Source organism: Penaeus monodon, chromosome 18 (genome assembly GCF_015228065.2).
Source record: "Penaeus monodon isolate SGIC_2016 chromosome 18, NSTDA_Pmon_1, whole genome shotgun sequence".
Lineage (NCBI taxonomy): Eukaryota > Metazoa > Arthropoda > Malacostraca > Decapoda > Penaeidae > Penaeus > Penaeus monodon.
Genome location: NC_051403.1, coordinates 38,784,379 through 38,808,207, shown reverse-complemented (window position 1 = coordinate 38,808,207; position 23,829 = coordinate 38,784,379). Strand labels below are relative to the sequence as shown.

The window sequence follows — 23,829 nt, the reverse complement described above, 5'->3', positions numbered from 1 at the left end:
AATTTACTTGGCTTGGGAAAAGTCAAGATTTGGAATTAAAAAGCATACTAGATATAAAGTATATTTACTTTAAGAATTTCAGAAAATATTAAATGGCTATACGACATTATATATACACATAGTTGCCCAAAATAAATATGCACAGAAATAAATCTTAAACTTTTATGGCATTATATCTGAATCTACACTAGCTTTACAGATCCAATTTTAATATATTGCATTACTCCCCCCAATCCCTTGCTCATTGTTATCGTGGTTCCTAGGAGATGGAAACTGAGGCCCAAGATAAGGGATCGCCCTAACCTTAGGCCTTTGCCCTCACCTCAACAAATTTTGCTTTGAACTTTTTTTTTCTCCTTTCCATTTTCTTCTCATCCTCTTCGCTCCACTAATCCTAATCGATAACTAATTTTTACAATTTTTGCCATACTTTATTGTAATGCTATATGACCTTTGATGTCTGGCATGTTTGTTTTGACCATCAACAATTCTTGAAATCCACAAAACAAAACAAAATTCCTTACCTGAGGGCTTCACCCCCAAGCCTCACCCAATTGTTATATTTTGTATACACCACTAATGACCTTAGATGTTGAAACTTTCAACAATTAATAAATATGGGATTATTCAGACTAATGTAAATTTGCTGTACTCTTTGCTCTGTGTACAACTGTATTTTTGGATTTATTCTGTACTTCTGTCCATCCTAATAGAAGCACTGTATCAGATAGGTGCTGAAACCGCTGTGCTAATAAAGACTAGTAAACCTCAATGTTTACTATAGGAGAACTTGGACTGGTTCCTCTTTTAATGAAGAAATGCCAGGCAGAAAAGTAAACTCTAGCCTGCCTAAATGGTTTGGTTTGCCATATTACTGACAAGCAAGGAAGCCAAGCATGCTATAATGGTGATTGGAAAAATTTATTAAGATATTCCTTAATCTACATGCAATTATAAACTAATGCATGCACCCCGATAAATCTATAGAATGAGCTTTAACCCAACTGTGCTGGGTATCGGAAATCTCTCAGCGTTATAAACTCTGGCGCTTTCTGGCAACATGCAGATGTAGGGTGTGGGAATCTGTTAAATTTAGTGGCAATTCCTGCTCCACTTGCTCTAGCATGTTGCCGCACTTGTACCCCACGGACCATGTGGTTTGACAGCTGTAAATATAGCCCATCCGAAGGGGTTAACCTATATGTCACCTTATTTATATTAAGATTGAGCTAGTAGACCTTAAGTAATTGGATAGTCCTCATGGTCAAGGTAGGACTACCCCAATAATATACTTTGCTTGAATGTTTTTATTGCTGTTTAAAAGTGAGGCCACAGCATTATTTGATTTTGAACTGTATGATTTAGATGTATAGTTGTACATATACGAGATAACATTAATGGTCTTTGATGGTAATTATCAAGGAATTGGGAATTGGTGAATCCAGTATGAAACTGGGGGTCAATGAAAAGCTGTACGTTTTTCTTTCAATCTTGGACCTGTGGGAAATTGGGTTGAATGGGAGTCAAGAGGGACCCATTTTCCTAACCCCCCTACAATAAGCATGCCCCTGGATCCTCCTACCATGGGTCATTTCCATATAGTGAGCAAGCCCCCGGGCATTTCCCTATTGGGAGCAAGCTGCTGAATTCTTTCCCCTGTGGCATAATGCTGCAGGAGGCAAGCCTTCAGACATACTGGTGACAAGCCTCCTGACCCCCATGTGTTGTTTAGCTTACCTTCTGATTCACACAGTCTTGCCTTTAGAAATAGTGCAATATTTTTGCACTTCGGTAATGTAGTCTTTTAACATCGTAGCAAACTTTATATAATTAGAAGTTTTCTCTGAAATGTAATATAAAGTTGGCTTACCATATTGACAACCAGCATGAGATCTCGCATTTGGTTCCGTCTGTGAACAGGTGACCGGTGTAAATTAAAATGTTTGGAATAGACAACATTTAGCTTGCCATTATTACATTGTACAATACAGTATAAGGGAATGATAGATGCATATGGGTTAAGACAATGCATTAGTGATGAAAAGGTGTTGCTTCTGCTTGGTACTTGTTTCCTGGGGATAAGCATAGGTGGAATCTCAGTATTGTTTACGTTCTAGATTGATAGAGATGACAAGGGTTGTTTGACATGATTTACAAAATTTGCCGACATGTACAAATAATCTATGACCATGATGCTTTCATGAATGTAAGTAGTGTGGCTGTCTTTGTATTACCAGATTAAATTAGAGAATGGTTTAATTTTGAGATGCAAATAATTATAATTAGCAAGTCTAACCAAGAAAAATTCTAAATTATAAGGCCAAAAGCATAAACTCGTTTGTTTATATTTGCTAGGTCAGGGATCCACTACCCTCCTCCAACAGGATCAGAATTGGGTATAAGGATTGCCTTGGTTCACTATCTGGGGATCAAAGAGAGACAGATCTAGAACATTACCCAAGGTCTGCATTTTCTCAGGGAAGGTCTATAGCAAGCGATTCTTTTAAAATTTCTAACTGTGCATTAAGGAACTGGTCTAAAGCTGCCTTTAAAAAGGTTTGCAAGCAGTGTTCCTGTTTACATATGCATAAACAAGTGGGAGCTTGTTTAGATGCAGATTGAAGAAAGTAAACAATTTTTTTGTGATAGCTCCTTGAAATGTTCTTAGAGAAACAAACTACTTATGTAAGTTTTCCTTGTGGTTAGTGTTTCCCTTAGTGTCTTGCATTATAAAATTTGCATGAGGACATCTAGGAAATTTAAGTTTCCCAAGTGTATTGAAAAGCTTTTCTGCACCTAGTAATGAAGATGCTGAATGTATATTTTAATTGCATCAATCCTCTATAAGAAAAGGCTACCTGAGTAGTACAGATACTTCAGCATTTGATGATACTTTAAATAAGGATGTATTGGTTGCTCTTCAAATTGTGTTAATGTGTTTTAGTAAATATATTTTCTAATTGGGCATAATATTTGTTGAATTTAAAGTGTATAGCATTAGTTGTAACCTTCTTTGTACCTTTTAAAACTGTTTTTTTTTTTCTTTGTCTTCCAGTAGCTGTCTGCAAATTCATTGTGAAGTTGTGTATTGTAAATTTCAATACTCTTATAAGGACATTTTACTGACAGATAGTAAAGTACTTCATAAAACTGAATTCAAGTAAGAACTGAAATATAAATGACAGACTTTTTAGTTTAAAATTTAACCATTGTTAACATTATTTATATCAATGCTATGTCTAAATAAAATGCTAATAGTTACCACAATTTGTTGATAGTGATTGCTGTCTGTACAACATGACCTTTACCCTTAGAGCTATTGGTAATTCAAATATAATTAATAATAATAAAAAAAAATATATAGGCCTTTTTGTATACAAGCCCCTCTAAAAGTAATAATGTATTTTTTATTTATCCCCCCCTCCCCACAATTGAAGTGTACTATGTCCTTATGAAGTGTCCAATATTAAAAAAAAAATTAACATCTAAATAGCTCCTCAAGCTATTTATCTATTGCCCTTCTTAGATTTCATATTTGGTACTTCCTTTCCTTGCCAGTCTAGAGTAGGGATGGTGCCTTTTTTTTTTTTTTACTTCTGAGGCACTTTTACCATTTGAGAGGAATTTGTCTGGGTAAATTTTATTGCCTGCAAGTTCAGAATATGTTCACTAGATTTGTTCATAGTTTCCCAAAAAGTAGGCTTGTACTGATAGGGAAAACCCCAAGCATTTGATTTTAAATACTAAAGCATCTAATCTTTCTATATTGTACTAATGTGGTATACATTTTGCAGTGTTTGACATCTGTTTTTGTTTTAAAAGGGATAATTTAAGATTCCTTCATTAAAAATGTTTTTCCTTTGCAGTGTTTGGTAGTGGGGTTCTCAAGAACCCTTGCCTTCAATCATCATGGCTGACATGGCCACACTTCCTAATCATGCTTCTCCAGTCAAACCCATCATCAATAATCAGGTTGTCAAGTAAGTTGCTTTAAGTTTCGTTATGAATCTTACATATTTTGTATTACCTTGAAGTTTTATAGAAATATCATTCTTTTGTTTGCACATGAATGACACAGGTGCTTTGCTACCAAGGAGCCAAGTAGTAAGATTGTATCCTTGGTTTATTTTGGTTCTGGATTCACCTCACCCCTAATGCTATTATGTGGACATAATGATTATTGCAGTGTTAACCATACTGAGGGCAACCCCCCCCCCCCCATCATGTCAAAAATCTATGAAAAGGGTAAATAGTAGAGCTGTTTAGAACTAGTATAGTAATTGGCACCTTGATAATGAAGCACTTAACCCTTTATCGCCGGTCTGAATAATTCGCTGAGAGTAGTTAAAATCCAGTGATATCTGGCAACGGCCCGACAGTGGGCGCGGGAGTCCTCTGTGAGAAGCCGAACGCTCCACTCGCTCTGGCGCGTCGCCGCACGTACACACTTACCCTGCCGAGAGACCCGTTTTCTATCACGTGTATGCACGTGACCCGGCGAGAACGGGTTAAGGAGCCATGTATCTGTAAAGACAATCAATAGACAGACAACATTGCATGTATTTTTACCAGCTCCGCAATAATGCATGAAGGACTTTACTTTTGCATATTTTTAAATAAATGATTTGTGAATTGAGCAAACTTGCAAAAATATTTGTTCCTTGTAAGCTTAATATAAAAGTTAAATTATGTTATTACTGACTAAAGTATTCTTGAAAAATAAGACTGCTTTAGGTAGCCATACAACTTGGACAGCTTTCACTATGTACATCTACATGTTGGTATAAAGGGTCAGAATAGGGTATATACAAAAGATATGATAGTTTTGGACAGAAATGCAAAACACCAAGTATAAGAAGAATTCAGTGAAGAGTAGGTGTATGGCCATTATTTTTTTAGGTAAATATATCAGTTCTCTGCCAGAACTGTGTAGTAACTAACTTCATTGATATTTACACAGGCATTGAGGTTTCTGAGATACATTATCTGTCAGTTTGATATTTTAGTCTATGAAAGTTTAAGAAAAGTTTAGAAAACCATTGGGAGGGGGTGGGGTAAACAGTCGGCTGCTCAGTTGAAAAAGTAAGATGTGTGGGAAACCTGTTTTCCTTGATCCGAGTCTGACTGCAAAGTGATTTTTATTTTGAGACATGTATGTTTGCTTTTAGAAATTGTCCCTCCCTGATTGCAGACAGCCAAGCAAGTGAATAATTTTTTAGTATTCATTACATGCTGCAAGTTTTCTCTTACTTCCCACCTAGCGTATAGGGCCAGCACATCAGGTTTTTTAAAATTGGAAAGATGTAAAACAAAATGAATAATTTCATTGCAGCTGTTGGAAAATCTATTTATCTTTGTATTATTGTATTTTTGTAGTATTTTAGTCTTAGTCCAATTTGTATGAAAATATACATTTTAAATGTAAACCCAAAGCAGACATACATGGCATGTATGTACATGCCATGCCCACAGTGAGTTTACTTTCATTTTACACAGAGATGGCTACACTTGTAAAAAGTCACCAGTGAGCCAGTTAAGAGTACTGCTTGTTTTGCCTGTTTACTCATCTCCATGATTTAATTTTTTTTTTTTTTTTTTTTTTTTTACATTTTCTTGTATTGCTGTTACTAATATCAATAACATTATAGTAATTAGAATGTCGTAAAAATGACCATCAGTATTCATAGCAATAGTAAAAAGAAATGTTTTGCCCACAAATTCAAGGAAAGGTTGAAATCAGGTAAGGTCACACGGTCTACTAATGGACTCCTTTGTGGCTAAGCACTTGCAGAGCCATTCATGTCCAAAGACACTAGGCGGGGGGGGATTACCTGGCAACATTTGAGTTAATTGTTGATTTTCAATCATTCACTTGTATATTTTGATAGTAACCAGAGTAGTTTTAGGGATTGATGATTTTGTACAGCATTTATTAGCTTTCATATTTAGACTGAAAATACCATTACATACCAATAGGTTAGTCAAGTAATAGTATGTCATGTGTAGGGGAAATGGAGAAAAAATTAGGTTTTGATTTTTATGAAATAGCCATACTAATTAGCACACAGTATAGGAGACTGCTCATAAGAGGGAAATGAGGTTAATAAGGGTAATATTGTGGAAATTTGCTAAATAGTACCTCCTCTCTCGCTCTCTCTCTCGCTCTCGCTCTCTCTTCTATTGGCTAATTTGCCAATACATTGATACCATTTATTAACCCAGTGCCGCCAGAAAAATGTATTGTCTACTGTAGTAATATTTTGTGAAATGTCTACACAAAAGTGTTGCCAGAAGTGTTTAACCACCAAGGAACTAATTAGCAGACCTTGTGACATTGCCTTATTTTGCCTTTCCTTGGGTTTTGGGGGAACAAGTTAGTTATTTTGCTATCAGTATTGATGTGATTATTATAATATATATTATAATTTATTAATCTTACCAATAACATGAAAGATAATGCTTAAAAATCAGGAGAAGGGATAAAAAAATGAGCTAAGTAGTACTAGTAATTAGCTCATTGCTGAAAGTACTTGTAGAGCCATCAGTGTATAAAGATAAACTAAACATTGGTGAGTATGGCCTGTACTTGAATGCCATCCCTGGCAGCTGTGGCTTAAGCTCGTATCTCTTGTATGTGATGAGCTGTGCATACCAGTTCTAAGTTGGCAAGTTGCTTGATATGAGAGAATAGTTTGTTTTCAACTCTTACTTTTTTTTTTTTATCATTTATATATTTCCATTTTTTGGTATGTCTGTTTTTTTCTCTCTCTCTCTCTCTCTCTCTCTCTCTCTCTCTCTCTCTCTCTCTCTCTCTCTCTCTCTCTCTCTCTCTCTCTCTCTCTCTCTCTCTCTCTCTCTCTCTCTCTCTCTCTCTCTCTCTCTCTCTCCTCTCTCCCTCTCTCCTATATAGGAAAACCAGTCTAATTACCAATAGAAGTATTGGAGTTGGTGGTTCCATAAAACGAGGTGAAAATTAGTTAATCCCCAAAACAATTTTTAGAAAATAATTAATTTTTATGTATTGCTAATCCAAAGTTTTACACGCTTTCACATTCAAATACACAAGTTTTGTAACATCTGTTACAGCATGTGTGAAATGCTTCTACACCATTATCTCCAGCATATTCCATATTTTCTAGGAATCATAATCTAATATTTGTATACTTTGATTTTATTATAGAATTTTTTCCATTTTTCTAATGATAGTATTAGCTTTTGTTTAATCAACTTAAAAGCAGGTTACAACTATTTTATTATTTGATCTGTAATTCTTTTTTAGATGCCTGTTAGATATACAACTCCAAGATCTGTTGTTTGCATAGTCGGATATTGCTAAGACTTTATCATGTCCCTTCCTTTGAAATACTGTTATGTTTTTCATATTCATTGAATCCTTAGCTTGGTGGAGAAAGATGCAACAGTTTTTCATAATTCCACTATTTTATAAATTATCCTGCAGATATTAAAAAAGAAAAAAAATCTTTTTGTGCAGGGCAACCGATGACAGATCGTGGAAAGCACAGATTCAAGTTCCCCCAAAGGACAGAAGGAAACGTACCTCAGATGTCACAGACACAAAAGGCAATGAATTTGAAGATTTCTGTTTGAAAAGAGACCTGTTAATGGGTATATTCGAGAAAGGTTGGGAGCGACCATCACCCATCCAGGAGGCGTCCATCCCTGTAGCACTTAGTGGAAGAGATATTTTGGCAAGAGCAAAGAATGGAACTGGAAAGACTGGGGCTTATTCGATTCCCCTCCTAGAGCAGGTATGTACTATTATTTTTTTTATTATTATTATTTTTTTTACTATAAATATGTACTGTTTATTACTCTGGGCTATTTGATATGTAAAACATGCACTGTTCTTTCAGATTGATCCAACTCAAAACCACATTCAAGCCATGGTTATTGTACCAACTCGAGAGCTGGCCCTGCAGACTAGTCACATTTGTAATGAGTTGGCAAAACATATTGGGGTTAAGGTCATGGTGACAACAGGTGGAACCAATCTTAAGGTAAGATGGTTTAAAATGATGTGTAGGTTTTGTTACTGTGTAAAATATATATTTTTTCTTGTAACAAAGATGAAACATTTGCATGTAGAAGTTTGAGATTTAAAGGGTATTACCTTCTGTGTAATGGACACCTCTTGATATTTTTGACAGGATGACATTATGAGAATCTATGAAGTTGTGCATGCAGTCATTGCCACACCTGGTAGGATCCTTGATCTTATGGAAAAAAAAGTAGCCGTGATGGACAAGTGCAAGATGTTGGTGTTAGATGAGGTGAGCATATTTTTTTAATTAAATTATTAATTATTTTTTAATTACTTGTGTATGACTTTCTCTCAAAATATAGGGGTATATTTTTTGTAACCTGGAAATTTATTGTTTTCCATTGTACAGGCTGATAAACTCCTGTCACAAGATTTCAAGGGTATGTTGGACCGTGTCATTTCCTACCTGCCAGCTGAACGACAGATTCTTCTGTACTCAGCAACATTTCCACTAACAGTTGAACAATTCATGAAGAAACACCTAAGGTGAGTTTAAGAACTATCAATGTTGAGCTAGTTTTCAAAGGATTCTATTCAAGGTATCAATTAAACTTATCAAGTACTACTACTTCTTTATGCTGATTTAATTTGTATAAAAGTTGTTTTACTGTAAAAACAAATTTTCTACAGTGTAAGATATTAATTGCATTAATCTTTCAGATCACCATACGAGATCAATTTGATGGATGAACTAACCTTAAAGGGGGTGACGCAATACTATGCCTTTGTCCAAGAAAGGCAGAAGGTCCATTGTCTAAATACTTTGTTCTCAAAGGTAAGAGACCATGTTTTTTACTATGTAGTTTCTATATTCTTATTGGGAAAAAGTTGGTGAAAACTGTTTTAAGAAACCATTCAAAAGGTTTTCTTTTCTTTTCTAGCTACAAATCAACCAAAGTATAATCTTCTGCAACTCAACCCAGCGAGTCGAGCTTTTGGCCAAGAAGATCACTGATCTGGGGTATTCTTGCTACTATATACATGCCAAGATGGCTCAGGCTCATCGTAACCGAGTTTTCCATGACTTCCGTGCAGGCTTGTGCAGGAATTTAGTTTGTTCTGGTAAGTTCAGTTGAAGTTTTGTATGCTATGAAAGGTTGAAATTGTTTAAGTGGTGGATAATGAAAAAAGAAAAATAATACCTTGTCATTGTTGCTTGTTGGAATAAAGTTATATTTGATATTATAGTATACCTGAATATAGATGCATGAAAAATTAAGTTGCATTCATTTTGCAGACCTGTTTACCAGAGGTATAGACATCCAAGCAGTGAATGTTGTGATAAATTTTGACTTCCCAAAGATGGCCGAGACCTATCTCCATAGGATTGGTAGGTCTGGACGATTTGGCCACCTAGGTATTGCAATCAACCTGATTACATATGATGATCGATTTGCACTGCACCGTATTGAGCAGGAATTGGGAACGGAGATTAAGCCTATACCCAAGGTTAGTTCATGGTTTATTTGTGCCTCCTTTTCCTCTTCCCAGAGCTTGTGAAAATGAAAATTGAGATGTAAAATATATCTAGATTTTTTGTCATATCCAAGCCAGATTTCCTTGTATGTTACAGAAGTTCTGTGTTAACTGCCCTTTTTACTCTTGTATCTAATACATGTCCATGTAAATATTATTCAAAAATGGTGGTTACACATTAGCATTGCTGACTTTAACATGAACGTGGAGAAGTCACTCGAAATAATTTTTATTCTCCCCCCCACCCCCCCTATTTTCCTCAAACCTTTTCCCAAACTGCATAATTTGGTTTTAAAGTGTACATGCATTGCAGTTTTCTAAAAAAAAAAAAAAAAACAAACTAAACTAAATCGTTTTGAGTATTAAACAGAGAATAATATTCATCCAGACATGTACCAATTTTCATGACTTGAATCTCTTTCAGGTCATTGATCCTGCACTGTATGTGGCAGAACATCACCTTGAAGAAGATGATGAAGGAAACATTAGCAAGTAATCCCTATATCATGTGGGCTAGCTTGGGACGTGGGAATTCAAAAATTTATTCCCCATTGTTTAGTGTCCCAAGGCCACTTTCGGCAGCCATCATCAGGAAGGCAGAAGACCTTACTCGCCGCATAGGCATCACCCAATTGGTTGTATGGGTGGTACTGTAAAGTATGGTGTGAAAGAACTTTTTTCAAGTGGTTTCCAAGACTGTAACTGAACTGCAAGACAGTATAGATTTGACTCTGAAATGTTCTTTTCTCAGGTGGTATTCTACAAATACAAAGATGACCCAGAAAATGGTGTGTTATGTGAGTAGTGTCTGAAAGTGTTTTTACTGATGGTTTGTGATGCCTATGCGGTGCTCATGCTATGTTCTCCGATGCTCAGCTGGTCCAGAGAATGAGCAGCTGCGATGTAGACGGCACAGAATATGCAGCAAGTGTTGTGGCACAAACAGCATTGTGGTTGTTACCATAGATTACACTATGGAAAATACTCAATGGAATGAGTTTTCACAGTTCATTGTTAAGGTATTTCTTGACACCTGCATACACAGGCTAAAGTGTTCGCAACAATGACGGTTAATTACTTTTATTTATTTTTATTTTTAAAAATCCTGAATGGGTTCGTTTTGTCAGGTTGTTGAAGTGGAAGTGTTTGAAAGAAAGTACTGGGTCTTGTTCATGAACAGTGTTGATAATTCGCAAGACATAAATCCCATGGCTGGCATATACAAGAAATCTGAAGCCAGCTGATATACAAATGTTAGTCTGTGATGTATTTGTAATGACTTGAACAGACCACGGAAGAAGCAAGGCAAGACGAGCAGGAACTAGTGTCTGGATTTTGCCTCCCTTTTGGTGGGTTTACGAGGTGGTCTTGGCTTCTGAATATTTATGTACAGTTAGAACAAGTGCATTGTTACCATCATTGGAAGTTAAAATGGTTCTGGAACTTCAAAAAACAAAAAAAATTGACTTCCTCATTTGCAGTTGAGGTTGTTTTTCAAAAAATAGAAACCATCACCCAAGGTTTTGCAGTCCAATTTGGTGTGACAATGCACATTTGGTAGTTTTGTAAATCTATTTTTATACAAGATGGAGTTCAAAGTTTTCAGTGGGCTAAATAGGTTTGAAACCTCCAACTAAAATGAAAGGGTGGGTCCACCAGGAACAACCTTTTGGCACCACTGGTACTTGGCACTCCTCTGTGTACAGTTTTTCCTGTGAAGGTCTGACTCGGCACCAGCCTACCGACTTCATTTGCAATGGGAAATTTGTAAAAAATATATTTACCATCATTGGTACAGTGCTGTGAGAAATGGACTCTTACGAATAGCACTGAGAGAGATGTACAAGGCTTGGTGAAACAATGGTGATGGGTTTGATGATGGCTTCAAGTGAGGCCAGTGATGGATTATTCTAATTGAGAAGATTTATGGATTTCAAAAGCTTCAAACCCAAGCCACTACTGAGTAGTGTATTTTGCAGAGTCAATGCTAGGGTTTGAGGATTTGTTGAAGTGCCTAAATCTAGCCAATTATCCCACACTAACATCAGCTGCAAATAGTCATGGCAGCATCTAATTACTTTCAATGATAGGACCCACCCAAACTTTACCTGATCAATTTAATATTGCTCCCCTTAAAATTCAGTTCATTTTCTTTTATCTGGTATTAATCTTTTTTATTCATCTCTATTAATTTTTCTTTTTAAATTTGTGATCAGGTGGGGTTTTTAATGTTTTGGTTTCAAGGGAGCAAATATACTCCAGTTTTACAGTTGACAAGAACACCTGTCACAATTCCATCAGAGAGGAGTACTATAGCTATGAGTGTCTGTAGTCCTGCATTCATAGCTTTACAAAATTTTGTTCAACATCAAGGCAATATATATTTTTTATTATTAATGTAAATGACAACCAGTTATTGTCTGGTCCTTTATCTTTTTGTTTAGGTTTACAGGACTGCTACCACTGGCTTAAATGCCTAATATCTTTATTTATTATTTTTTTTGTGTGTTATATCTTGAGGTTATCATGTAATTTTGATATCTTGCAATTTTTCATATGTTTTTAAAACAAAATACTTTAATGCATAATTAGTTCATTACAAAAGATTTAGAGAAGTGTTATGTCAGTAAAATGTTTATGAAGTACAAACATTGTAAGAAGGAAAATACTTTCCGATAAATAGGAGCAAGATATTAACCAACTGATGGCAGTATATAATGTGCTTCAACTGGTACTGGAAATTGACAAGTGTACTTTTATAGAATGAAATTGCATTGGTCTGATTGAAGGTCACCAAGGCTGAAAAGGGAATAAGTTGTATGCAGTTGTTTATCTCCTTGAAGGATAAAACTGGAAAGTTGAGGTGATTGAAGTATGAAATGGTAATTTCCCATACTGAAGATGACAGGCACAGCAAAGTACAGCACACTCGGGCTGCTGGGGTAATCATGACAAGTTTAATTATATTTTCCCCCAGTTGCATCTTTTCATGACCACCATGAATTGTTGATGTGCCCATGTGAATTACCATCTTGGTTTTTATAGTGGTTCTTTATTTTTATTTTTATTAGTATAATATTTTGAGTTGCACTTTTTTTCATTATTCAAGAGTTTGCATCTTGAATGTGCTACCAGTCTGTTTTTGTTTTTTTTCCATTTCTCTTTAAACTAGTTCATGCAGATTGGACAAAGAATGACACCAAACAAAGGAGCTTCCTTTATTTTTTGTTCATATTATAGTTGGCACTGGAAAAGGCATTGATTTCCTTGTTGCTCCAAAGAAGTTAGTTTATTTATTATATTTATCATTGTTATTATATCTAAAAGGAAGAAAAGGGAGATCTGTAGTTCCATAAACAAGAGGCTTTAAATCTGACAGTGTTAGATTCTAAAATGTTAAATTCAGAAATTGTAAAGAACCATTTTGATTATTTTTCATTTTTTGTATATGGCAAACTTTTTAAAACAAATTCTTTTATTTTAAAACGACTGTTAGACAAACCTCCCATAATTGAGTGGACTGTAACATCAACTGGAACTAAGTCCACCAGAAATATTAAAAAAATATATATAAAAAAATAAAAAAAAAAGATAAAAATGATGCAAAAAAAAAAGTGACGGAGTAGTGAAAATTGGCTCTTTGGCAATCAGATTCGAAATTTCTTTATTTCAAATTTGTATTCATCTACAAAATTGTCAAAATCATTCAGTAAATCAAAAATAATTCTCCTCACTTCAAATTTTGTTTTATTACACCTAATTTATTTTTGTTAACATACATACCAGCACACCCATTTTCAACCAATCTTCCAATTTTTACTTTATACAAATTAACCTGTGAATCGAAATCTCTTCTTTCAGGGAGTATTGCTATCTTTACAATTCCCATTCTATTCAAGTTTTGATGTAACTTGTAAATTGTGCTGGAGAATCCTTTCTGCTAAATGTTATTTTGCATTATAATTTCCCTTCCCTTTTTTATAGTAGCTTTCACGAATCATTTGCATTATTCATTTTTGTTGTTTTTGGAAGGAATTCATATTATAATCTTTAACCCCCACCCCCACCCCTATCCAATACTTCCATTTACTTGCTTTTGCGGTCCTCTTCAAGCATCGCAATGGTCCATTTACAATTAAATTTAATATGGTGATATATCAGTGTCATTAAGCTTAACGCTTTATATTTTTCAAGTTGAAAATCTTCCAAATTGCCTTTGTCTGTCCCTTCTGCATATTGTTTTACCAGAGCACTATCATTATTTTATATTTCCCCCCCATAAACCAGTAAGGACACTCCCACCTTCTGCAAGGGGAAATCTTTCTGCAGAAAACCCTTTATGATAAACTAGCATAACTCGAGGTGAGGGATGCATTTCTATGCTCTTGTGAAACCATTACCTATTAATTTCAAACACCTAGGGAAAAGTAAATTGCAAACCATGTTCTTCGCTTGTTGTATGGGTTTTGGTTCAAGGCCGTCTCAAATTCTTGCTACGTTTCCTATTTTTATTTTTTTTTTATCATGTCGCCTATCAACATCCTTTTGACTATCATTTGAGTTTCCCATTAAGTTTTTAGAACTAGTGCAAAATCACTCCATTACACAAACCATATTTACATACAGAAACAACTCGAGCAGAATGTAACGGATTTGGAGAATTAATTTTTCCACTGTCTGGAACTAGCCCTGCGTTCGCTTGAGCTTTCTGCACGGTGCGCTTCTCCCTGGCCCAAACCGCTCAAGTGAATGGTTTCGCCGCGCAAGGCACCCATCATCTGATTATCGTAAACAAACTGCCCTTGACATTGAAACATCGCAAGAGAGAATTGCTTTCCTTATGTTGACTAATAAAGGCTCGAAACCGAGCTGCACAACTTCTATATCACACACATTAATGACTAACAAAAGGTAGAAAAAATTGTTGCACTTCAGATTTTACGTTTGAGGTTCTTAAGTTTGCGGCCATTTTGGTTGTTTACAAAAGGCCGCGAGGCGAAGCGAGCTACCTGCAGCCCACGCGCTGTTCGCCACGCAGCGTCTTGCGACGCCTCGCGAAACGGTTGTCAGGTCGACCCTTCACTTAATTTTGCCGCGCAACGCCCGGTGCGCTTTGCCAAAGTGAACGCAGGGTAACTGTAGACAGGTTATGGAAGACTATTTTTTATGGCTGCTATTGACAACTGATTCCAACCATGAGTGACTACATGGAAGTCTTTAATTAAAATTTTGGTTTTGCAGATTCGTAGTCTAAATTTTGTGCTACTTTGTAGCAAATACCTTGTTGATAATTATCTAAGCTAATATTTACAAAATATTTGCAATGTATAAGCAAAAGGAACAATTATGTATGGCCTATATATGAGACGATGTTTTCCATCGCTACTACACACAGAAAAGAATTTGTAAATTTAAATTCTGCAATTTACAATTAATGCACCGCTGAACCAGAAAGAAAATTAAGAAAATTAAAATGGCATACATACAAGGTTTTTAAGTGGTTTAAATTTTAATAAGAATGTTGACGTTTGGGATAAATTCTAGACATGTTCAGTTATGCTTATGGGGATGGGGGTGGGAGTAATAATGATATAAAAGGCAACATTTTAATAACCGGCGGAATTTAATAACTGGAATAAACGCAAATGGAAAATTCTTGCTTCGTCTATCTTGTTTAATTATACCTATCAGATATAAAATATAACTAAGAACAATCCACGTAACCACGAACTTCATGCCTAGCCACACAAGCGGGCACGAATATAGATGTCACAGGCAGGTAGACTATAAGGTAATTAAGCAGTTGACCCCATTGTATTTTCGCCTGTGACTTCACCTTTACAGGTGTCTGCCCCTGTTTAGGGATCAGTGTATGGTTATAAAGAGTGTAAAACACATTTCTTGCCAACTTGTAAGATCCAAAAGGATACATACATGCAAACGGATAAATACATGAAAACATCTATACAGTTACAAACCTACATAGATGTTACGAAGATGACGCATCCGTCAAAGCGTATACATACATGTATACAAGCATACATTTAGATCCCTACGCACAGTACGTGCATGCATATATGCTTACATTTAATGACCGGCCCCGTCGACACGATCGAGTGCTGCCCGACGGCACTCGCCTAATATTCGTTCGGGCAAATTTGGTGAACAAACCAACAGAGCAAGATCTGTACAGCGTACCCATGCCCTTGGTCGAGCGAAATGAGATAAAGGCCATTATATATAAGCATATATAAGTGTATGTGTATGTATATCTTCATATTCATATATGCATGTGTATATTTACATATGCATGTGTACGAGTATATTCATGGATGTATGTATTTATATGCGTGCATGTATGTATGCATTTGTGCATGTGTATGTGTGTATATATGAATTTGTGCATGTGTATGTATGTATATATGAGTTTGTGCATGTGTATGTATGTATATATGAATTTGTGCATGTGTATGTATGTATATATGAATTTGTGCATGTATGTATGTTATTAGTATTTGTATTATTTTAAGGGAAATTTTTTAAATTTTTAAAAAAACAAAAAATATTTGCAAATTTAAGAAAAGGAACAATTATGTTGGGGAAATATTTTGAGGAATTTTGTTTTTTCCATCGTACAAAAAAAACCCCCAAAAAAAAAACAAACTGTTTTAAATTTAAATTTCAATTTACAAATAGGTCCAAAAATTTAAATTAAAAAGGCAAAAATTTAGTTTTTGTGTTTTTTTTAAAAAATGTTATTTAATTTTGGCCCTTTTTAAAGATGGGTTGGGGGGGTAAATTGTTGGGCCCAAATTTTAAAACCCGGGGAAATTTTTAAGGTAATGGGTTTTTTTTTTGGGGTTTTTTTTAATACCTTTTAATTAAAATTTGGGGGAATTTTTGGGTAGAATTATTTTAAAAGGGCGGGGTAAGCCGGGGGGAGGAGATAAAGGGGAAAAAGCGTCCCCCGTATTTGCTTTTCTTTAAGGGGGGTTTGGGGATGGGGGGATTAAAAATAAAAAGGGGCATTGGGAAGAAAAGGGGAAATAAAAAGGAAGAAAAAACAAAAAATTTTAGGGGGTAGAGGCTTGAAACATAAAGAAAAGAAGATTTTGGGAATTTAAAATTTTAAAGGGGGGGAAGAAGGGGGTTAGAAATATGGGGGTTTTTTGGGGAAAGAGAAGGGGATCCGGGAAGGGGACAATGAAAAAGAAAAAACAAAAGAAAAGGGAGGGAAATTTTACAAAGGGGGAATTTTTTAAAGAGACAAGAAAAGAGAAAAAGGGAAGAAGAGGCCCAAGGGGAAAATTAAGGGAGGTTTTGGAGAGAGGGCAAGGGGGGAAGGGATTGGGAGAGAAAAAGGAAAGAAAAAGGCAAGAGAAGAAAAGGGAAAAGAGAGGGAAAAAGAGAGGAAGTCATAGAAGAGTTTTTTTGGAAAGGAAAGAGAAGAAGAAAAGGGGAAGGAGAGCAAGAAGAAATTTTGAGAGGGGGAAAAAAAAAAAAAAACAAAAGAGCGGAAGTTGGGGTTATATTAGAAAATGTATGAGTTTGTTTGAATGTAATTATGTATTATGGAGTATAATGTATGAGGCCAATGTTATAGAAATTGTGCAAGGTTTAGAATGAATTTGTTGTATGTATGTATTAATTGCATATGTAGTATTAAATTCCAAGAAAGAGTTTATTTTGCAAGAGAGATGATTTGGCATATTAGTATTAGGTTATAGTTTTCGATGATTATGTAAGGCCTATTAGGTATGTATGATAGAGGAATTTGCACAGGTCGTAGGTATTTTTGCAAGATGATAATGAAATTATGATTGCACTAGATGTAGATTGCTTTGTAAATTTGTATAGAGATGATTTGTGCTAGTAGTATGTTTTGCATATGTACGTATTTTCCCAGTAAGTTTTAGTCCCGAGATGTATTTGTGCTAGTTGTGAATGGGTATGTAAGTATTTTTGGCAGATGATAATATAATTTTGCAAGTGTATGTATATATTTATAGTAGCTGATGTATTTATTGTCATATTATGGATGTATGTATGTATTGGTTTTATGATGTTTTATGTATTATGTATTAGATATGTATGGTATTTTAATTTATTTGTGATATGAATGTATGTATGATTGTGCAGTAGTATGTATTTGTGTATTATGTATTTTGTTATTTTATGATAAAATGTATTATGTATAGTATGTATATTGATGATTGCATATGTATGTATGTAATGTAGATTTGTATACGATGAATATATGTATTATGATTTATATGTATGTATGTTTTTGGGTGAAATATGAGATTTTTAATGTATTCATAGTATGTATTTGCTATGTATGTATTTGTGTATAGTATGTAATAGTATTTGGGTATAGTATGTAAAATTTTATTTGTAATGTATGTATGGAATTTGATAGTTGTAGATTTGTCATATGTGTTTAGTATGATGTGTGATATTTAGTTTTAAATTTGATAGTATGTTATATTTATATTACGTATGTATTTTGTGTATATGTATTATAAATGTATTGTTGATGTATGATTTTTGTATTTTTAAATGTATTTAATATTTCATAGTCTATAACATCATATGATTATATATTTGTATACAACATGTAATGTGTATATATATATATATAATGTATTTATATTCTATCTATTATATTATATTATATATATATTATATATATATATATTTTATATATATATATTTATTACATATATATATATTACATATATATATATTATATATATATATATATTATACATATATATATATATCATATAAAATATATATATATATATTATATAATATATATCATATATTATATATATATATTATTTATATTATATATATCATTATATACTATATATATATATTATAAAATATTATATATATTATAATATATATCATATTTATATATTTTATATTATATATATATATAATATATATATATATTAAAATACTATATATATATATAATATATATATATATAAAAATTTTTATATCATATATATATATATATATACATATAAAATATATATATTTTATATAAAAATATCTATATATAATATATATAATATATCTATATATATATATCTAAAATATTATATATATATTAATATATATATATATATATAAAATATATATATATCTATGTGTATATATATATATATTATTTATATTATACATTTTATATTATCGTATTTTATATATATTTTAATATATATATATATATATATATTTTAATATATATATTCTATATTATATTATATATATCTATCTATATATCTTAGTATAATTATATATTTTTTATATCATATACATATATTATATTCATTTATAATATATATCTATATATATCTATATCTATTCTATATATCCTATATTTTTTTATTCTATTATTATATCTAATTATTCAATATCTCTACTATATTAATTTTAAATATATTATATTTATATATCATATATATTATATAATACTATCTTCTCTCTATATAATTATCTATTATATTATATATATCTCTTCTCTATATATTATTCTATATATATTTATCTCTATTATATATCTATATATATCTTATTATCATTATTTATCTTAAATATTTTCTCATTCATGCCTTATTCTCTCTCTCTTATCTCTATTATCTATATTCTATTATATATTATATAATTTATATCTATATCTCTAATATATTTATATTATTCCTATTATCTTCCTATCACTATATATCTCTCTTTCCCCTCCCCTTCCTCATTAAATCCTCACTCTCCCCATCCTCTCATTCTATTCTCTCTCACCCTCTCCTCCTCTCTATCTTCTCTCATCTATTCTCCTCTCTCTGTATCCCCTTTATTCTCTATCTCTTCTCCATTACTTTTCTATCTAATCTCTCTATCATACCCATTCTTCTCTCATCTAACTTCTCCCTTCTCTACCCCGCTATATCTTCTTCTCTCTCTCTCCTATCTCCTCTCTTCCTTATACCTTTTTCTATCATCCTTAACTATCATATTCTCTTCTCTTTTCCCTCTCCTACTCTCTCTTTATCTTTCATCTCCTTTCAACTCTATCTCTCTCTCCCTTCTCTACCTCTCTCCTCCAAATATTAACTTCTTCTATTCTCCCTATCTAACCCACTAATTCTAATCTTTCCCCTATCTAACTATCTATTTCTCTTTCCCCCACCTCTCCTTTCCCTACTTTTTCCTCTCTCTCTTCTATATTTATTTCTTTTATTCTCCATCCCCTTTTTTCTCTATTTTTCTCCTACTCCTCTCTCTCCTCTCTCTCTACCCCTCTATCCTTTTTCTTCTCTCTCTCCCTCCCCTTATCTCTATCTTCTCTTCTCTTCTTTCTCTTCTTTCCTTTTTCTCCTCTCTTCTCTCCCCTCCTCTCTTTCTCTATCTTCTCTTTCCTCTTTTTTCCTCCTTTTTGCCTCTGTGTTTTCCTCTCCTTTTTTCTTTTCTTTTTTTTGCTTTTCTCTTTTTTTTGCTTTTCTTTTTTTTTTTTTCCTTTCTCTTCCCCCCTTCCCCATTTTATCCCTTCTTTTTCTCCTTTTAAAATCTCTATTTCTTTTTTTTCTCCCCTCCCTCTCTTTCCCCTTTCCCCCCATTTCTCCCAAATTTCCTCTCTCTCTTTCTTTTCTCTATCTCTATTCCCTCTCCCCCTTTCTCCCTTCCTTTCCCCCCCCCCTTGTTTTCTTTTTATTTTTATTTATTCTTTTCCCTTTTTTAAAACTTCCCCTTATTATTTATATAATTTTTTTTTATTTTTTTATTTCACTTCCTTTTTTTTTTCTTTTTTTCTTTTCTTTTTTTCTTTTTTTTTTTCTTTTCTTTTTTTTTTTTTTAATATTTTTTTATTTTTCTTTTACTTTTTTTTATTTCTTTTCTCTTTTCTTTTTTTTTATTTCTTCTATTCTCTCTCATATCTTTTTCCCCTTCTTTCTTTTTCCCTTTTTTCTCTTTTCTCTTTTCTTCTTATTTTCCTCTCTTCTCTCTCTTCTCTTTTCTCTCTCCTATCTTCTCTCGCTCTATCTTTCTTTTTCCCTCTCTCTCTCCTCTCTCTCTCTATCCTCTCTCTTCTGTTTCTCTCTCTCTTCTTCTCGCTTCTTTTTATATTATCCTACATCCTACTCCAAGGGGCTACCGCCGCCGGGGGCGCATGGCCGCATCCCCCTTCGTTTCCGCCCCCGGGTCCCTCGAGGCGAGTCTCCGGGCCCGGCACACGCCCATCTCTAGTTCCTCACGCAGGTCTCGTCGAGCTGCCCAGCCATGATCTCCTAGGACTTCCCACAGGTCTCCTCCACCCAGGGTTGTCTCGCAGAGAGAAAACCTGGTGGGCAGGGTCGTCCATAGGGGGCGACTAGGTGGCCATATACCTGATTTTGGCGATCCCGGATTATGCAAGTAACAGGTCCCATGCCAGTCTCACGGTGTAACCCCCGGGTTGGAAAACGTGGTCCTGCCAACTGTACCCCATGATCCGGCGAAGGGACTTGTTACAAAAGGCATCAAGGCGAGACTCCAAGGCCCTGGATAGCGTCCAGGTTTCGCTTCCATAGAGCAAAACTGGAAGTATCAAGGCCTTGAAGACACGCAGCTTGGTCCTTCTGCATAGGTACCGACATCTCCAAACGCTCTTGTTGATCGAGTTCATGGCTCCTGTTGCCAGACCAATCCGTCTACTGACTTCCTGGTCGGGACAACCCAGAGATATGGACTACGCTACCAAGGTATGTAAAACTTTCTGTAACTTCAACGTCCTCGCCGCAAGCATGAATCGACTGAACGGGTTCCCCTAACAGGCCCCCAAAGTCCTGAATCTTGGTCTTGGTCCAGGAGACCTCTAGACCTAGGGGCTTCGCCTCATTGCTAAATGCATCAAGAGCCGCCACAAGAGACTCCAAGGACTCAGATAGGATGGCAACATCGTCGGCAAAGTCAAGGTCTGAGACCTTAATATTGCCTAGTGATGCTCCACACTGACTTTGGCTAGTAGCGCAGCCCATTATCCAGTCCATACAAGTGTTGAAAAGTGTGGGTGCAAGGACACAGCCTTGCCTCACCCCTAAATTTAACAGGGAAGAAGTTCGACAAAACCCCCACCACACTTTACAGCACTTCAGTACCAGTATAGAGGCTTGCTATCAGGCCAATAATCTGTGTCGGAATTCCCCTGAGCCTCAGGATTTTCCCATAGCGATTCCCGATGCACCGAGTCAAACCCCTTTCTTGAGGTCGATGTAGGCTGCAAGCAACCCACGACCAAACTCACGACGGCGTTCCACAATTACTCGAAGCGCTAGTATATGGTCTATTGTGGACTTGCCAGGAGTAAATCCAGAGTGCTCCGGTCTCTGGTGCCTCAGTAGGTGGTTGCGGATCCGTTTCAGAAGAATGTGGGCGAGAACCTTGCCTGGTATGCTGAGCAGTGTAATGCCACGGTAGTTGCTACAGTCCCATCGATCCCCTTTCCCCTTCCAGAGAGGGATGACCACGCCCCTCAGCAGGTCAGGGGGAATGGTACCAGACTGCCAAATGGCAGTCAGGACTGTATGCATTCCCTGAGCCATAGGTTCACCCCCAGCCTTTAGCAGTTCAGGAGGGATATCACATATGCCTGCAGTTTTCCCACTCTTCAGCTTGGAAATCGCCAGCCTAACCTCTGTTAGGGTAGGAGGTTCCTCGCTGATGGGTGGGTCCGGCACAGGCATTGCGACATCTCTTGCATCCAAGCTAACTGTTGGACGGTCCACCTGGTACAACTGTTCAAAATACTCAGCCCAACGTTTACAAACCCCAACATGATCTGAGATGATCCGTCCATCCGCTGATTGGACTGCAGTCATTCTGTGAGGAGGGCTTAGAGTTCAGCTTTCTCAGGGCTTGGTAGGCAGGGCGAAGGTCATTTACCAAGAAATGGCCTTCGACCTCCTCAACAAGATTCCTGATGAACTGTTTCTTGTCCCCTCTCAGCAGTGTCCGAGCCCTATGCACCATGGAACGACGCAAGACTTGATTACCATTCAGCCGAGCCTTGCGACACGCTTCTGTGGCCTCTAATGTCTCCAGGGAGATGGAATTCTGCCATGTCCTTGGGCATACGCCAATGGACTCCTGAGCTGCTTCGAGTGTTACGCGCTTGAAGAACTCCCACAGAGCTACTATGTCTGTCAGTTTGTCGAGTTCTGTGATCGGTCAGAGACTGTCATGGTGAACCACGGCACATTCCTCCCTTAGTCTGTCCAAGTGAAACACCTTAGGGTGGCCAATGGAGGGACGGGGAGTTTTGAAATGGACCCGCAAGGTAGCCACAAAACAGCCTATGGTCGGTGCCACAGAACTCGGCACTCTGGTAAACCCTGCAGTTCTGGAGGACCCTCCATCGCCCGATCTCCATGGCCACTGTTCCTGTATCGCTGTACCAAGTCCAGCGATGCGGGATGGAGCGCTGGTACAGAGCCAGAGATCCTCATTTCTGGGACCCAGCAAATCCCGGAGAAAGGGGGCTATTCTCGCTGCTTGGATCAGCTCCCGAGCCATGGGGGCCGACAGACATCTCGTAGCCAGCTCGGTCACAGCCGGATACCGCATTGAAGTCGCCCAGAACCCAAAGCGAATATCTCGCCGGGGGCAAACGTCTGCCACAGACGCCTCTTTCACATCGATTTTATATACAAACGGTAGGACGTATACAGCAATAAAAGACAAGAAGCCAAAAGCATGCTTCAGTCCCAATGCCATAATACGCTCATCAACCGGTGTCACCTCAACTACCGTGTGCTGAAGTCGACTGGAGATGTATGGCTACACCCTGGAGGTGGTGACCATCGCGGGGGCCCGACCAGTAGTAGGTGTAACCACCCACACTGATCGTGCCGCTACTAGGTCTTCTCACCTCTGAGAGGGCAGCCACCTCAACTCTCAGTCGCTTCAAATTTCCCCCGATAGCAGAGGTAACCGCTCATCCTGCCGGCCCAAAGGACCCGGGTGTTCCATGCGCCTACCCGGAAAGCACGCCTGAGATTAAGCCTCGGTGGTCACTCCGGGTGCACGCCACCTCTGCCGCCCCCGCTGACACTGCCCCAAATAAAGGGGGTCGGCAGGCTGTGGGGCCGCCCATCCACCTGTGGGGTTTCCGAGGGCTTTGCCCCACAAGCTTCATGGTGGGTTGGCGCCTGCCATATATATATATATATATATATATATATATATATATATATATATATATATAATAAATACATACACACATACATATATAAACATACATAAATACATATATG

The 23,829-nt window shown here is 36.1% G+C and overlaps 1 protein-coding gene across 1 annotated transcript in view; it reads left to right on the top strand.

Moving 5' to 3' along the window:
• The window catches only part of LOC119584493 (ATP-dependent RNA helicase me31b-like), a 15,696-nt gene extending 864 nt beyond the window's left edge, over positions 1-14,832 (top strand). The window contains exons 2-10 of the mRNA XM_037933140.1: positions 3,867-3,980; positions 7,493-7,769; positions 7,875-8,018; positions 8,169-8,291; positions 8,412-8,548; positions 8,723-8,837; positions 8,944-9,124; positions 9,300-9,511; positions 9,963-14,832. Coding sequence (XP_037789068.1) covers positions 3,910-3,980; positions 7,493-7,769; positions 7,875-8,018; positions 8,169-8,291; positions 8,412-8,548; positions 8,723-8,837; positions 8,944-9,124; positions 9,300-9,511; positions 9,963-10,034 — 1,332 coding nt within the window. The 5' untranslated portion in view covers positions 3,867-3,909 and the 3' untranslated portion in view covers positions 10,035-14,832. The remainder of the gene's footprint in view (positions 1-3,866; positions 3,981-7,492; positions 7,770-7,874; positions 8,019-8,168; positions 8,292-8,411; positions 8,549-8,722; positions 8,838-8,943; positions 9,125-9,299; positions 9,512-9,962) is intronic.
• Positions 14,833-23,829: the final 8,997 nt, after the last annotated feature.